General features: G+C 40.4%; 1 protein-coding gene across 1 annotated transcript in view; it reads left to right on the top strand.

Moving 5' to 3' along the window:
• Positions 1-4,701: 4,701 nt before the first annotated feature.
• yap1 (Yes1 associated transcriptional regulator) overlaps positions 4,702-16,493 on the top strand; it is a 24,907-nt gene continuing 13,115 nt past the window's right edge. Inside the window, exons 1-4 of the mRNA XM_034701534.1 lie at positions 4,702-5,445; positions 6,683-6,915; positions 15,256-15,374; positions 16,034-16,147. Of these exons, the coding sequence (XP_034557425.1) occupies positions 5,245-5,445; positions 6,683-6,915; positions 15,256-15,374; positions 16,034-16,147 (667 nt within the window). The 5' untranslated portion in view covers positions 4,702-5,244. The remainder of the gene's footprint in view (positions 5,446-6,682; positions 6,916-15,255; positions 15,375-16,033; positions 16,148-16,493) is intronic.

Raw genomic sequence — 16,493 nt, 5'->3', positions numbered from 1 at the left:
TTGTTTTCTGTTGATGGCTGCAGAAAGGACAATTATGTCTTTGCAGTGCACTGAACCCACTGGCTCAACAAGGTGAACCTCTGCCAGAGGGCCTGTCACCTTCTGTTGCAATCACATCCATCCAAAACTTCACTCTGAAAATCCTGTTTCATTCCATATCATCCTTAGCAACATTGAGATCAAGACTTAAGCTTATGTAATATTTAATTTAAGGGGAAGCAACTCTATTATTTTTTTTCATTTAAAGGGATTATTAATTATATCTTTCAGTGCCTGTCTTGTCAAAAAATAGGTGCAAAGGCTGCAGGGATTATTGCTGAGTTCAGTTGCCCCGCCTTCACCAGCATGTCTGGCTTTGCCCAGTCAGTAAGCCTGCTGGGACTTGCTTCAAGACGTGGAGGAGGCCTGTACTCATTTGCAGAGTGAGGCTCCCATCTTTGATGACACTTTTTGGGGTTTAACTGCTGGTTTCTGGTTCTTTGCATGTGCACATTCTTGAGTTGTTGTGTTTTTGACAAGAAGCTTTTAACACTGATGTGACTGTGTTGTCTTACTGCCATGTTGAGTCACATCATCTCCTTGACATCTTACACCAAAAACTAAGAGCAGACACAGTGAAGAGAAAATATGCTGCAAATTTGGTGTTTAAAAATACTAGATAGTTAAAAAAGGCTTTTAACTATAAGCACAAATGACACAATATTTCCACTCTGGTTATTTAAAGACACCTGTCAATGTCACTGGAGGCCACTGGGCATACGGCCATGACAGAGGAAACACACTTACACATTTTCCTTTTGGTTGAATACTGATATTTAACTTATGTAATCAAAATATGTCCATTAGACACAACCACACAACCAAGCACCTTCTTATGCTCTCTTGTGTCAGTGAGTGAATAGGCCTAAATGCACATACAAAAAAAAAAGATAGTAAATTATGTAAATCAATGCAAAATCTCTGCACAGCATTGACCAAATTTGATCTCAGGCTACTATAGTGCACATTGTCTTGTTAATATCTTCCTGTTGGCCTACTACCGTTAATTTTAGGAGTCATTATATCACACAATGGAAAGCTTAATGACATGTAAGCCTTCAACAGCACAACACCCAGAAACTCAACAAGAAAAGGCAAGTGAGCTGAGAAAAGGGGAAGACATTTCCATGGATGCAAGTTCAAGCTTGCACGTCTCACAAGCAGCTTGTCATGTTTTGTTCCAGACCATTGAAGATGCGATGAATGAGTGTCTGGTATAGCTCAGTCAGTTTCTGCAAAACAGAACACTTAGTTTGAAGCATGCATAAGGATATTCGATAGATCTAGATTGCAGGTTACAGAAATGCTGGACAAAATTGCATAATAAGTCAAAATATTGCAATTAATCTTTCTTTAAAATGTTTCTTTTCTACTTAAATGACAGATCAATTAAAAAAAATAGCATACCTGCAAAGACATTGTGTTATTGACACAGTTTGAACAGATTAGAGATACAAGATATGAAAGATGGATCATGGAGATGTTCATAAAACTTAAAACTTGTCAAATAAAAACACTGTTTATTGTTAATTTTACTTGATTAATTCACTCTGAACCAAATGCAACAAACACATTGTGTAAATAGGGGAAGACAGTCATAGTTTGCCTGTATTATATGTGTTTATAGGGTAAATCTACAGTCTTTTAAGTTCTCATGAAAGACTGCAGGGGGCACTGGAGCTGTCATCTGCCCATGTTCTCTAGCAACATAATGCGTCACTATGTCCTATAATAACACCACACCAAGTGTTTTAAACATGGAGGACTCATATAGCCCCTGTGTCTATCAGGACCTCAGATTGATTCAGAGAAACAGAGCCCCACAAAAATCCAGGCACCAAACACCTATGTCACTGACTCGCCTCAGAGGGAGGAAGAGATGTTTACCAAGGGACCAAACTCTGCCAAGTGGGTGGTCCTTCCAGGGCTGCTGGGACACTGCAGTCCATCTCTTTAATGTGTCTGAGTGCGTTACAATGATGTGAAAATGACCACTTTCACCAGAACAATGGACATCTCTTGACTGGCAGCATGTGTGCACAGAAAATGTCATTCATAAAGGGAAATTACAAGGGCTTGAAGCACAGTTATGAAGCATGCACAGACATGGCAAGTTCTCAGAGAACTTTGATGCAACTTTGGTGTAAATGGAAAGTTTCATAAATCAAAATATGCATTAATTAATGTAGAGCAGGAGAAATATGAACATGAAGCAGAAGTGGAATAAAAGCTGCAATAGATTAGAAAGTCTATATTTCATATAAAATAACTAATAACAGTGAATTGCAGAACTTATTGCAGACCTTACTTAATAACTTCAGAATTGCATCAGCATTATGTGTTGGACTGGCAAAGGGAAGCGTTTTAATCTCTTCATCTGGGCTCTACAGTGTCTGCTGGTATTAAATGGGGCTCATAATCATTCATTCAGTAGATGTATGGGAAAAAGAGTTGAAACAGAGCCTCTGTATCCAAAGAGAGTGGATCTTGACAAAATGATTTCTCAATGGAAGAGGGGCCTCATTAGCATAACAATTGTGGGAACTGCATGGATCTACTTTTCATGAGCACTGTAAAAAAGGGGGAGAAAAAATAGTACTATAGGCTTCTTGGCCTACTGATAAAAGAAAATGTGGTTGTGGGTAATTGTTAAAATCACTGAGTTGTGAAAATTAGTTTTGTCTAGTCATCTATATATAATAACCTGTAGAGCCTAATAATAGGAAGGAAAAGACTTCACCTGTATGATAAAACATATAAGGAAAAGGCCCAGTAAGTTACCCAGAAAATCAGCAATCACATAAATATTCACCTCAAAATTTAATTAATTATAAATACAATTTTCATTATTAAAAACTATTTGGCAAAATACAATGTTCAGCTAAGCTTGTGATTGCTATACACGCCTTCCACCACTGTGCTTTTTTATGGGGCTGCAAAGTTGAATTTCTGAAAGGTGTTTGCAGTTTGTTTATTTATTTTTATTAGACCTTTATTTTACCAGGTAACAATGTTTGAGAACCAGTTCTCATTTACAAACATGACCTGACCAAGAGGCACCAACAGGAACATATACACACAGACATATAAACATAAATAGAACAAAAGTGGACCAGTAACAAGCAATGTGCGCAAGGTGTAAAAAAGTATGTGTGTATAAAAGTATGTATGTAAGTAAGTTTATTTAGCACACTTCTACATTATGGGTAGCAAATGAGCTATAATAAATTAAATGTTTTTCCAAGTGGGTTCAAGCTGTAAAATTGGGGATGAGCAGGGGTTGTTGTTGTACTGAAAATAAGTAATACCTTAATTAAATAATTGCTTTTGTGAATTTCTAATAAATGTGCAAGAATGACTGTGCGTAATAAATTATTATATCATCAATAAAAAAAAGTTATTTTGTGACATTGGGGCTGTTAAAATGTTTAACTATTCTCAACTCAACTCAACTTTATTTATTTATAAAGCACCTTTCATACATTAAAGCAGGCAGCCCAACGTGCTTCACAGAGTAACAGACAGTAAGAAAACAACAGCAATGGTAAAATTATAAAAGGCATGATTAAAAAAAAAAAACTTGAAAAATAAAAGAAAATCAGTACAGTAAAATTAATAAAACAAGTAAGAGTGGAAAGAAAAGTTAAGAATAAGGTAGAGTTAATGAGATCTGATGAACACAAGAAATAAATAAGATAAATAAATACATGTTAAAACAATGGTTTAGATAATAATGATTAAAATAATTAAAATAACAACAATTACTACTTGGACTATATATGGTCTATTTCATTACTTTAAGTAAACGAACTGAATGTTAAGTTGTATTTTATATATGTATTTTTTTATGGGGCTGCAAAGTTGAATTTGTGAAAGGTGTTTGCACTTTGTTTATTTAGCACACTTCTACATTTTGGGTAGTAAATGAGCTATAAAAAAATAAATGTTTTCCCATGTGGGCTCCAGCTGTAAAATTGGGGATCAGCAGGGGTGTTGTTGTACTGAAAATAAGTAATACCTTAATTAAATCATTGTTTTTATGAATTTCTAATAAATGTGCAAGAATGACTGTACATAATAAATTATTATATCAGCAATATAAAAGTTATTTTGTGACATGGGGGCTGTTAAAGTTTTTAACTATTACTTGGACTATATCTGGTCTATTTTGACTACTTTAAGTAATCAAACTGAATGTTAATGTTGTATTTTATAGAGGAAAACTTATAAATAGAAACATTTCCAGGCCCCTGAAAGCGTCCCGGGACCCTGGGTTAAGTAATACCTTAATTAAATAATTGTTTATAATAATAATAATTGTTTTTATGAATTTCTAATAAATGTGCAAGAATGACTGTGCGTAATAAATTATTACATCAGCAATAAAACGTTTATTTTGTGACATGGGGGCTGTTAAAATGTGTTACTATTATTACTTGGACTATATCTGGTCTATTTTCACTACTTTAAATAAACGAAATTAATGTTAATGTTGTATTTTATAGAGGAAAACTGAGTAAAATAGAAACATTTCCAGGCCCCTGAAGCGTCCCGGGCCCCTGGGTTACACTGACTGTACCTTTAAAGACTCTTGTCCCAATTAAAGCCAAGCCCCGCCTCTGGAGCAGACATCCCATGAGTCATAAAGTTTGATGTCCTGCCCAAAGTTTAGATCCGACTGGAGCAAAAGTTTTTTTTTCTAGAAAGTGAGCTGCGGAGATTTGATGGTACGCACTCTGAATCTTTTCTTTTAAGGATTCTTTTAAAACACTTTCAGAAACACAGAAAGTGTCGGACTTTTCCCACCGAGCGTGTGTTGTTTTTCCTCTTTTGTGGCTACCTTTTTTTTGTGTGTGTGTGTTTTGTAAAGTTGGGGCCAGGACGACAACATAGATTCCAGTGTGGAGTAGATATGCGCTTTGTTACATTGACAAGTATGCTTGCGGAAAACAACAGCCCAACGCTGTCTCTCTCTGCTGATTTGGACAGCTAACACACTTTGGAAGATTACAAAGTAACGACCTTGTTCCACTCTGGAATGACTCGGGAGAACTTTTTCTGAGTGTCGGTGTTATTTCCCGATTTCCGGCTGAAAGGGGGGAAAAAAAAGTTTGGATTGCTTCAAACTTCTTCTTTTTTTTTGTGTAACTTTTTCTCATCGAGACATTTTCGGACTCCAGAAGTTTGCTGACAGTTTTTGGCACAATGGATCCGAGCCAGCACCAACCTCCTGCCGGACACCAGATCGTCCACGTACGGGGCGACTCTGAGACCGACCTGGAGGCGCTTTTTAACGCCGTGATGAACCCGAAGAACACTATTGTACCCCCTTCAGTACCCATGAGGATGAGGAAGCTGCCAGACTCTTTCTTCAAGCCTCCCGAACCAAAGTCCCACTCCAGACAAGTAAGCCCGCCCTGTCTCTCCCCTGCCCCTTTCCCAGAAATCACGGCTGAAGTAAGGCCCATCCTGTGGGGGGCTCAGGCCTACAGTAGACTTCACCACTTAGAAAGTCACATCAGAGTTTTTCTCTTATCTTGATATCTTTTTTAGCCCTGATGTCACCTCTGTTCATGAAAGACTATTCGATGCCACATCCTGAAATGCAGAATAACTTCTACAACACTTACAAAGTTTATCAACAATCAGCTGCAACAAGTTTCACTTGTTTAAAGTAGAACATTTAAGATTGGAATTCTCAACAAGCTAAAATAGGATGAAAGTGAACATCTCAGCAACAATAATAATCACTTATTAAAAAAAGGCCATGTGGCATATATGAGGAAAAAGTTAGGGTGACTTAAATATCCTCAAAACATTTTGCTGGCCTCAAATGTTGGCCTTTAATTCTGCAAAAATGATGTATCTGCAGAGACATAAGAGTCATATTATCATGCCTTAAGTGAGTTGTCAGATTGGCTTTACCAGAAGTTGCACATAAGTGTAGGCCTATGTGTTTTGTTTGGATTATTTAGGTGCAGATGTTATAAATCAAAACTTTATCTGAGGTGTAAATATTTAGAAAGAGTCTCTCAACCTGATTAGTTTGCTTTACAAATGATTTCTAATCAGAAATCATATGATGGTTGAATTAGTCCTATTTACCCCCTCCCCCTAACATCCCCCACAACTGTTGCTTGTGGTCTTTGGAGTTTGTCATCAGTGCGCATGCGTTGCTGTGCTGCGAGCCTGCGCTCTCATATGTCAGGCCTGGGTTCCCCCAATCCTCCAAGGCTCTGACTTAACCTCCTCCTCCTCAAACTTATAAACAAATACACAACAAAAGGGGGGGAATGTTCTCATAAACCTTTAGAGTGATTCAAATGTATGAGGAATACATTAAATGTAATGTCAGGGTTATAGACATCACAACAATGCATGTGGCTTCAGACACTAGTGTTAAAATTAAGTTATTTATGTTACTTAGAATAAAGTGACTTAAAAAATACCCACGAAAAACAGCATTTATTACACATTAGTGAAAGGGGTGTCTTGTGTTTAAAGCTATCATTTTTCACATTTCACATTTTCAAGACTTAAGTAAGTGAATTTTAAAGTCTATCACTGAGAGATACTCTGACAAAATCTTCAAGATGAAACTTCAGTAGAGAAATCCTAATGTTTTGCTTCACTTCCAACACAGGCCAGTACTGATGCTGGGAGCGGCGGAGCACTCACACCCCAACATATCCGAGCCCACTCATCCCCAGCTTCCCTGCAGTTGGGAGTTCCTGCTGGCTCCCTGTCTGGCATGCCCCCAGCAGCTGGCTCCCCTCAACATCTCCGTCAATCTTCCTACGAGATTCCTGATGACGTGCCCCTGCCTCCAGGGTGGGAAATGGCCAAGACTCCCTCTGGCCAGAGATACTTTCTCAAGTAAGTAATTCCAGCAACAAGTGTTATCTTGTACTAAAGCGTCCATAGAGGAACCTGTAACTTTGTGGTGTTAATGTAAGTTCCAAAAATAATGAATGGTTAAGAGTGATATAACCACTTTTATCATTTTAATATGAAAGGGGAAATTATAGCTTCAGTCATGGCCCAGACAAGTCCAAGATACCAGAGGAGCAGTCTTGAGTTGGGATACTGCAGCTCAATTTATTACAACATGTATATAATGCTTGTAATAATTTGGACATCAGCTACAGTGCACAATGGTGGTCAATGTACTAAAAAAGAGACAATTGCAATAGTGGAAATTGTAGGTTATTAAGTTTGGTGTCCTCTGCAAACAAGAGACGTCTTTAAGAGGCTGCTGCTGTATGTAGTGCTCCTTTTTGTCCGTCTCAGGTTTCAGTAGAAACAATGGATCTTTGTAGCTCCGCAGACAGCAAAGGACAGACAGCTCTGCAAAACTCATCCGCCAACAAGCAGATCTCTTCCACATCTAAGTTCCAGAGTAAAGTCTTTCAGATAGGTAGCAGGTAGACCGGACCCTCTGGGCGTGCTACAGGAAAGTAACTTATTGGATTGTTTAAGCTTTGTTTTTATTCTTTAGTGCTTTCTTTTTTATTTATTTGTTTTAAATGCCTCCATTCTCTATAGCTTTGTGAAAATTGATTTAATAATTGCAAAAGTGACAACCTTATGTAACAATAATCAGCCTTTTGTAAAGTTAAGGCTGCTCATGTTTTGGTGGAATTGAAAGTAAAAGTCTTCAACGTGTTCCTATTAAAGGCAAGCTGATCTCACTTTGACTCTCTGACACGGGTTCAGATGGACATGATAGCCTCAAATTAACTTCAGCCTCAAAAAAGAGCTTTGAGCACCAGATGTTCTCAGGTCTCACATCTGGAGGACATCTGGTCCAGTTTGACGAGGTTCTTCTAAAATTGTACGAAAAGAGAGCGGACAGAGAAAACACTATTCCTGTAGACTCTCCCATGATGATCAGTGCAGCTCTTTCAAAAAGTGTCTGAGCGAGTGACTTGAGACACAAGGAAGCAATTTTCTTAACTTAATGTGATTGTCCAAAGTTAACTTTAGCCTTGTATAACCTATAGTTGAAAAAGACAGATGCAGAGAATGAAAGGCTCTGACTAAATCAAACACAGTATTCCTCATATCCTTGAATAAGGCTTAATAACTTTTGATAAACAAAGAACTGTATAGTCATATTTATGGCTTTTAGGACATATTATTTAATCTGAGCCCTGAATGTAAGCTGCTGGTCTGTATTTGTAAAAGGTAAACATTCATATAAATGTTCTTTACTCATATGTGTTAAAAGTCTTAAACTAAACATCTTGCTCTTGTAAAGTAAAACCAATCTTGGACAAGCAGTTGAGTATCTGTGATTTGTTACACAACTACAGGAAGAGTAGTACACAGTGTCTGTGTGAAAGCAAGGAAAACTCGAGGAGACATCTTCATACAGTGCACATCAAAGTTCAGATATTTGATCTGGAGCACAGCCGGCCTCAGCAGAGCTGCTGCTTAAAGACACTCCCCTATTTATAAACAGGAGTAGTCTGAGCGAGACGTGTTGCAGAGGAGGAGTGAAGCCGAGTGTGTGTGTGTGTGTGGGTGGACGGGTGGGGGTGGGGAGTCAGTCACAGACTCTGCAGAGAGTGGGGGCTCACATTTCACTCAGGTGACTGCTGTTGTTCTTAGAGATAAATCAAGTCAGGGGGGGGAAAGTTTTTTTTTTTTTTAAAGAGTGAGTTTCTCCTCCTGGTTGTGTTCACTTTTACATGACTTCATGAGTCACAGTGGCGCTCAGATGGCGATGTCCCATTCCCTTTAAAGCTGGGCTCCGCTTGGTATGAATGGAGCTGTGGCGTTGTGATGGTGCCTCTTTTGTATCAATGGAGTTAAATGGCAGCCATGTGGAGAAGCCTAGAAGAGGGGCCAAGAGAAACTCCGGCCCTCCCTTTGTCCCGGCAGTGAAACAGTGATCTTTATTCAGACCACAGGCCTGTTGAGACTCATGTGAGGCGTCCCAAAATAGACAAATAGTTGACATGAAGTTAAAAGATGGTGCTGAAAGAGGCAGCGGCTTTCTTTTGTTTTACCTTGTTCCTCACATCTTAAACATTAAGCTAATGTTGGTAGTGTAGCGTTGGTATCTCAAGAAGTTTTTACTTTGCAAGTCTGCTGCAGGGGAGAAGTTCAGCTGTCACTACACCTTTTACACTGAAGCCACAACCGCCTGATTTTACAGTGTGTTGAAGATGCACAAACATTTGGATATCAAGCTCATTGCATTTCAAGGTGTAATGTTAATCACAATGTTCTAATAAGTTAATAAAATAGTCTTATAGAGGGTTCAAATATTTGATAGTTGAGGCCCAAATAGAAATAGGAGGCATGCATGAGCTTTGTTTCTACATTGGTACATTATAAAAACAAAAACCTAACACTGAGAGAAAACAGGGAGATTGTCAACAAAGTCTGTTGACCTTTCCTCTTCTTTCTTCCAGCAGTTTGCTCTGGCCTTTGATTTATGACAGCAGGGGCAGGGAGGTTGGGTCACCTTGCTTGGTGCTGAGACGGGGGCAGGGCCCAGTCTCATGGGCTGGGTCATAAACTAATGAAGGTTTCTAATTTAGACACACCGGTGAACTAGGAGGGGTAATCACCGTTTCCGGGTGCTTATTAAATGCAGCTTTGAATGAGCTTTTAGTCCGTGGGAAGTCAGCCTTAAGCAGAGGAAAGCTTTGGGGGAGCAGCTATTGTCTGCCCTAAGGGGCAGGTAGAGCTGTGTGTTGATGGACACTTTTGTCTTTTCTCAATTGGATTTTAAACTGTTTTGATGAGCCCAGTTTCCCACGACCAGAACGTTTGATTTGCACCTCCTCCATATTTGACTAAACAGTGATCCAGATCAATCAAATCAATAACGGTGTCTGTGTGTTTTTTAACACAGTGAAGCGTCACACTTCTGGGAACATGAGACTGAGCCTGATATCTTGTCTGACTGAAGTCGTACACTATCTGAGGTTTCCTGAACATCTGTTGCACTAAACACAAGTCAAAGACAGACGCTTTTAGAGCCGGGAAGATCAAAGTGTTATCTTGGAGCTTATGCTTTTTAGATATCTGTGTTAGTCCTGATTTGGATTACAAGATTATGTGGGGATTTCCAGCAAGTGATTTTGCCTTTTTATCAATATTCAGCTTGTAAAACTAAAAAGACTAGATCTTTTTTTTTAGAACCCCAACACTAGTGAAGAAAGATACTTTGAAAGTATTTACAGTCCCTTTAAATCTTGCAAGACTGAGACTATTCCATATTATATACAACACCCCTAGAGCTTTAAATGACACGGCCATTGAAGTAAAGCCATTTGTTGTCACCCTGTATCCTGATTGGTCCGTGCATTGACTAAACTTTAATTTAGTTTTATCCTCAGTGAGCGCTGATTTCATAATAAACATCTTAAAACCTACAGGAAATCAAAGATACCTGAATCTTGTATGCGTCAGTGATTACCCTTATTTGTTTAATCCTGAGGGAATGAATCCTCAAACTGGATTTCATACTAAGCTGCTATAAACTGACGCCTCCCGGTCAATCCCAAATGGTGCTGGGAAGCCTGGGCAGTAAGCCTGCGTGAAGCCCTCATTTGGAGCAACTTTTTGTTTGACAAACTTTTGGTTTATTGACCACACACAGACAAGGCCCTTCCTGTTCAACTGGGGGCCAGATCAGTACACAAATGGGACTGTGAGAAAGTCAGGCTTAGTGTTTACCAAAGTCTTGATGCAACACCTCTGTCCCAGACATCAATGCCTCCACTGTCAGGGAGGGCATCTCCACAGAGATGTAGTATCTGAGAAGTGGGCTCTCTCAGGTAGGGTTAAGAGGTCCCTTAAATGACGCAACCCACAGCATAACAACATCAAGGAACACTTTGTGAATGTGTTGTCAGTGCATACCTGTGTATCACACTGCTTTAATGTTACATGCAAAACAGGAATCCATCCTTTAATTAACCATTAATCCAATAATGGTTAATTGATTCAAGCTGATACATCTTTAATAACAAGTGTGGTCTGGAGTCTGCTCATTAATTTAATCCATCATTCATGTTGTGTTGTCAAAAGAAGCAACCTCTCAGGAGTGACTGTATGTCACATGACTATCCCTAAAATAACACTAATAAATTCAACTTTTCATTGAGTCTGTGAAACTAGCTGCAGTGTGTCTGTGAATTAGCTGTTTCATTAGGAAGTATGATGGTACTTACTCCCTCCTTCAAAGGGAAATTTAAAGACACAATGGGGTCACAGAGGTTGCCCCAATAATCTCTCTTGATGATGTCCTGCTGATAGAGAGGCAGCCAGTCGAACACAGTGGAGGTGGTCATCCTCATCTGAGAAGCCTGATTACATCTGGCCTCCCTCAGTGCGCTTTTCAGCCATCTGCTGCAACCACCTTCCGAGCATATACTCCCTGGGTGGAGCCACTGTGGCCTGAGGATCCCATTTTTAACATTTGACAACTCAGCTGTGGGGCGTGTTTCATCATTGCTGCACTCCCACATAGCTGCACTCCCCTGTTTTAACACGAGTGAGATTAAGCTTCTGACGTCTGGGTTTGAAGGGAGACGATTTCAGTGGAAATGAACAGTCGACCAAACCAATTGGCCCCAAATCGAGTTTGGATGTTCTGTATTGGCAGAGCTTGTTTGGAGACGTGTAGACCAGACAACAACTTACTTTTGGATGAGATGTTTTCCTCAAAGCAAGTTGTAAACACCGCAGCTCTTCATGGGTGAAAAGGGCCATCTGTGTGTGAGGAAGTTTGTCATACTGAAATCAGATGAGTTCATGAAACAAGTGCAGCATTCAGTTTTCTCCTCTTGGATCTCTGTAACAGTGTTTAACCTTTCTTTGCTTGTCTGTTTAGCTGGGGGGAAAAAAAGTGTGTCAGAGGTAGTTTCCTGGATTTACATTTTACTACTGATGGAGAAGTCCTGTCTTAAATCCTGAAAGTTGACAGGGAGGATTTTCCTCATGAGGTGAACAAGAAGGTTGGACAGCAAATCATTTCAGCAAAGTCAAGTTTAGTCTTTACTCGAAAGGTCCCCCCCTCCCCTCTTTCTCAGCAAGACACATTATAAATAACACTGGCACAATAAATGCCACCTTGATAATTGGGCTATCAGTCAAGGAGATGTCAAGTGCCTGGGTGGATCAAGAGTCCTACTCTGTGCTCAGCTAAGCCACAGTCGACCATGATGACAGCCTGGGCAGAAATTAGCAAGTAAAGCACAACGCTGCAGGCATCCCACTTGATAATGGGTCATGTTTGAACCACACTGTATTACCTGGCCATTTATAGAAGCTTGTCTCCTCAGAAGGAGTTAATAATGGGTCTTATTTTGTTTCTAAAGGTTCACAACAGTGCAGGAAACATCAGATTGAAGCAAAATAATGGATTGTAATGTTTTTTTTTCTCATGGTTTTCGCCCAATGTTCCTATCAGGTGTTCTGCAGGTTTTAGCTTGTTCCCTCAGCTCTAGCATACATTTGTAATGCCAGGAGTAATGTAACCTCAATTCTCAATGTTCTCAGTTTGTAACCATCATGAAGTCTAGCTGACCGAGGCCACAGTTATGCAGAAACACACAAAAAAAGTTCTCAATTGAAGACTCATCTCAATATTTGACGTTTGAGTTTGGACAGCAACTCTTTAGAAAACTATCAAACAGTCAGGCTTAAGAATTCAATCATGTGAACACAGTTTTATGTGTTTCAGATTGTAAACACATTACTCTACATATGTCCTGACCCACAACCAGTCTGCTTCATGTCCACGGCCCTGCCCCTGGGTTTTTTTTTGGGGGGGGGGGAGGGTGAGCTGACCATCCTGCTGAGCTCGCTGTGGTGTCAGAGACATGTAAAGACAACACCGAGCAGTTGTGACTGCCGAGGTTGCAGATCATCAGCAATTCCTAACAGCAACTGGTGGCCTCCAGCCGTCCCAACAGTTGCCATGACATTGTTTTGTTTAATGTTTTGCCTCTACAGGAAGCGGCGTATAGCCCTGACCATATAGCGTTCGGGGAGGCAGGTTGAGTGAATGGATTATCTTTCTGTTTCAAAACCTGGTGATAAATTACAGGCTCTTGGTAACTTATTTACCAGATCTGTTGAGTTCCCACACGCAGGGCTCTTTGAATACAGTGCTGCACTGACTTGGAAGCTCTAACAGTGCAGGGATTTTTATCACGTGCTCATCTCTGTCTCCTCTGTTTAGAACTGAACCTTTGTTTACATCTGTTTTGATTGATTTGAGCTGCAGAAGTGAGCCCCCTTTAAGCTAGGGTCTGATAGAAAATTCAATATTTGACTTTAATCAGAGCTGAAAGAAACTCAAGTTCAGGCTGGAGAGTAGAATATTCTATAATCAGAGATCTTGGAGGTTGTTTATCTCCATCAGTGTTTTCTAGCTGTAGCATTTCTGTCGGGTTTTGGTGTACCAGGATGTGCAGGCCTCTTATTTACGATAAGCCCTCCCTTCCCTTATCCCAGTGCTCCTCTCCCAGTCTCCTCCCCTGTTCTCCCCTCCCTCAATAATAAATGTCATAGTTTCCAGAGTGGGAAGGAGGCAGAAAAAGGGGGGAGGGCGGACGCTCTGAGTGTAACAAGACCACAGCAACTCATGCAGCCAATGGAATTCAGAGGGATTGCTTCCGTAGATGTTTTTTTTCCTCTTTCTCTCTTTTTTTTTTTTTTTCTTTTCTTTAGTTGTCTCACCCCGCTCCCTGTGACCCCTCTTTCTCAAGGGGCCCCACCAATCTGAGCAGTTCCAGCTATTTTGCTTGGTTTGTGGTGTTTGTGTGTGTGAGAGTGTGAGTGTGTGTGTCTGTGTGTCTGTGTGTGTGTGTGTGAGGGCTGGGGGGAGGGTTTGGTAGGGGATTTGGCAGCTCCTTTGATCACTAAAGCATAAACAAGAGGGGGCTTCAAAATGGGTTGCATTGTGTAGAGAGGGTGGGGGGGGGAGTGCTGAGTCAGGCCCTCTCGCTCTCTGGCCTGGGACAGAGCGCAGACAGGCAGGCTGGGATTACCGCAGAGGCCAAGAGAAACTCTGAATCTCTCACTTCAGCCAGCTGTTCCAAAATCTGGGCTAATGGCGTTTTGGGATCAAATTAACAGTGAGATGTAAAGGATCACAGTTGGCGGAAGAACACATGCTTCTTGCAGGGTACAAAAAATAGATCCCTGAGTTTTGATAAAGCCCACTTCAACTTAAAGTTTTATTTTTGTTATCATAATAAATCAATTAATTCAGATACAGTATACATTTAAGAGTTGTGTTGTTCCATAAACGAGCTCCCGGATTGTGCAGCTAGCTTGTTTGAGGTGAGGGGGTCCCTTTTAAAGGGGATGTTTTAAAAAAACAAAAAAAAAGAACAAGTGAATAGCGGGGTTTTAGGTCGTAGCTCAGTCTGTGCCTTTGTCAAGCAGGTGAAAGCTTTGTAAATGTGGCGCCAGATTGTTAAAGCCCCTGACACTCCACAGTGTCCGAGCCACTTCCAGGAAAAAGGACCCCCTGCGTTGAGCCCTGGGACTGACCCTCCCTCAATAGAGAGGGTCCTGCTCGGGAGAGGAGGGCTTCCTGTATTAGCTTTCCATCTTAATCAAGCAACAAGTACCAACAAAGCACTAATTATCAATGCCTTCACAGAATGCAACACAATGCCCCCCTTCCCCCCCGCTCCCCCACTCCTGTCCCGGCAGAGACAAGCTGTAAAATAGATGGAGCAACTTTGTCTAACATTACAATCGTTGTTTTTGAAACCAATCATAGCATCTTGGACGTTTTTAAAAAGGCGTGTCTAGCTGACTTATAGGAGCCTAAAAAAAGTTGTTTTTATTTTTTGTTTTTATTTTTTATTTTTACAAGGTTCAGTTTCTTCAGTTTCACTCTGATTCATGACACCAAGCCTCAAGTGAATAATAGTGCAAACATCTGACTTAATCCAAACAAAGAATGAAAAGCCTTGTGTGAATCTTTGTTGTGTTGCGGCTCCAGAGTGAGTCCAAGCAGACAGCTGAGTTTGGCTTCCTGTAAGTCATGGTTCACAGAAATCAGGAGTCAGATCCAGAGCTTTTATCAAAGAGCTTGGTGAGACTCTTATGAGTCATCAGTTCCTGTACATGACCCAGTATTTTGTCCCTGGTTTTGAACTCACTCTTGATTACTGGATGCATTGACGCAAATTTTCAGACTAACGTTGTGCTCACCTTGTTGTGTTCTTACAGCCACATCGATCAAACCACTACTTGGCAGGATCCTCGCAAAGCCCTGCTCCAGATGAACCAGGCTGCCCCGCCTAGTACTGTACCGGTGCAGCAACAGAACCTCATGACTCCAGCCAGTGGTATGTAAATGTTGACTTTCTTTAATGAAGACAGTGAGCAAAAAATTATTGCACCTTGCTGTGTTCTTTTTGGTGCAGAATGAAACTTTCCTTCAGATTATTTCTGTGCATTTTCTCACTTTGTGTAACGTTCACTCAGGAGCAGCCTAGTCTAGTTCTTACATGTCACTGAGACTCTATGTACCTCAATTCTGTCCATGCAGTTGGAATTTGCCCTAGGTGAGGTAAGACAGGGGTAGAACGTGACAGGTCCTGTCTGACATGTTTGGGAGCTCCGTGACTCACAGATTACAGAACCTACAGATGAAGTCTCTGTGTGTTTAAATCAGGACTGCTCTGTCTTGTAAACTGGAGGTACAAAAAAAAAAAATAGAAAAAGCTTGTTTGTTTTTTGTGAATGAGGATTTATTACACTCCCTTCTGCTAATTGTTTTGTTTTTCCCTCATCCAGGCTTGTTTTAGCTTAATGTTTGTATGATATCCTACAGCCCTACTTAAAGAGCATCTCTGACATCTCTATAATATACTGTAATTACACCCAATTATGTACTACAGTAAAGCATTGACTGTAATATGTGCAATTATGGCAGCAAAGAGGACTGTGAATATTGAGCTAACCACCAGCATCTCTAACATGTCTTTTGCTTGTCACCCCTCAGGTCCTCTCCCTGATGGCTGGGAACAAGCGATTACATCAGAAGGAGAAATTTACTACATCAACCACAAGAACAAAACCACATCCTGGCTTGACCCGCGACTTGACCCACGCTTTGGTGAGTTTTTTTATAGACTGCTTTTTCTCCTTAGTTTGGAACGTGATGAAGTTAATGAAGGCTAGTAAACTACATGATTGTTAATGTAAACAAAGGCAAGGATTTTTCATAAGAGTGATTTACTTTCTCTTCAGAGAGCTCTCTGACTGAGTCATGAAAGTTGCATTGTCCCCTTTTTTTAATACCGAGTCTAATTCTGTATGATTCATAGTCCGGTTTAACACACAACATTGTTTTAGAGTGAGCTGTCATACCATTGGTTGTTGGAAACAGATTTCTCCAAACCCCCCCCCCCAACCCTCAAAATCTGCACCTAACCTTTTGTCAGCCATTTTAGTGTTGGAGC

Source organism: Notolabrus celidotus, chromosome 14 (assembly GCF_009762535.1).
Source record: "Notolabrus celidotus isolate fNotCel1 chromosome 14, fNotCel1.pri, whole genome shotgun sequence".
Taxonomy (NCBI): Eukaryota; Metazoa; Chordata; class Actinopteri; order Labriformes; family Labridae; genus Notolabrus; species Notolabrus celidotus.
The sequence above is the reverse complement of the archived record's forward strand: the minus strand, read 5'-3'. Positions and strand labels throughout refer to the sequence as shown.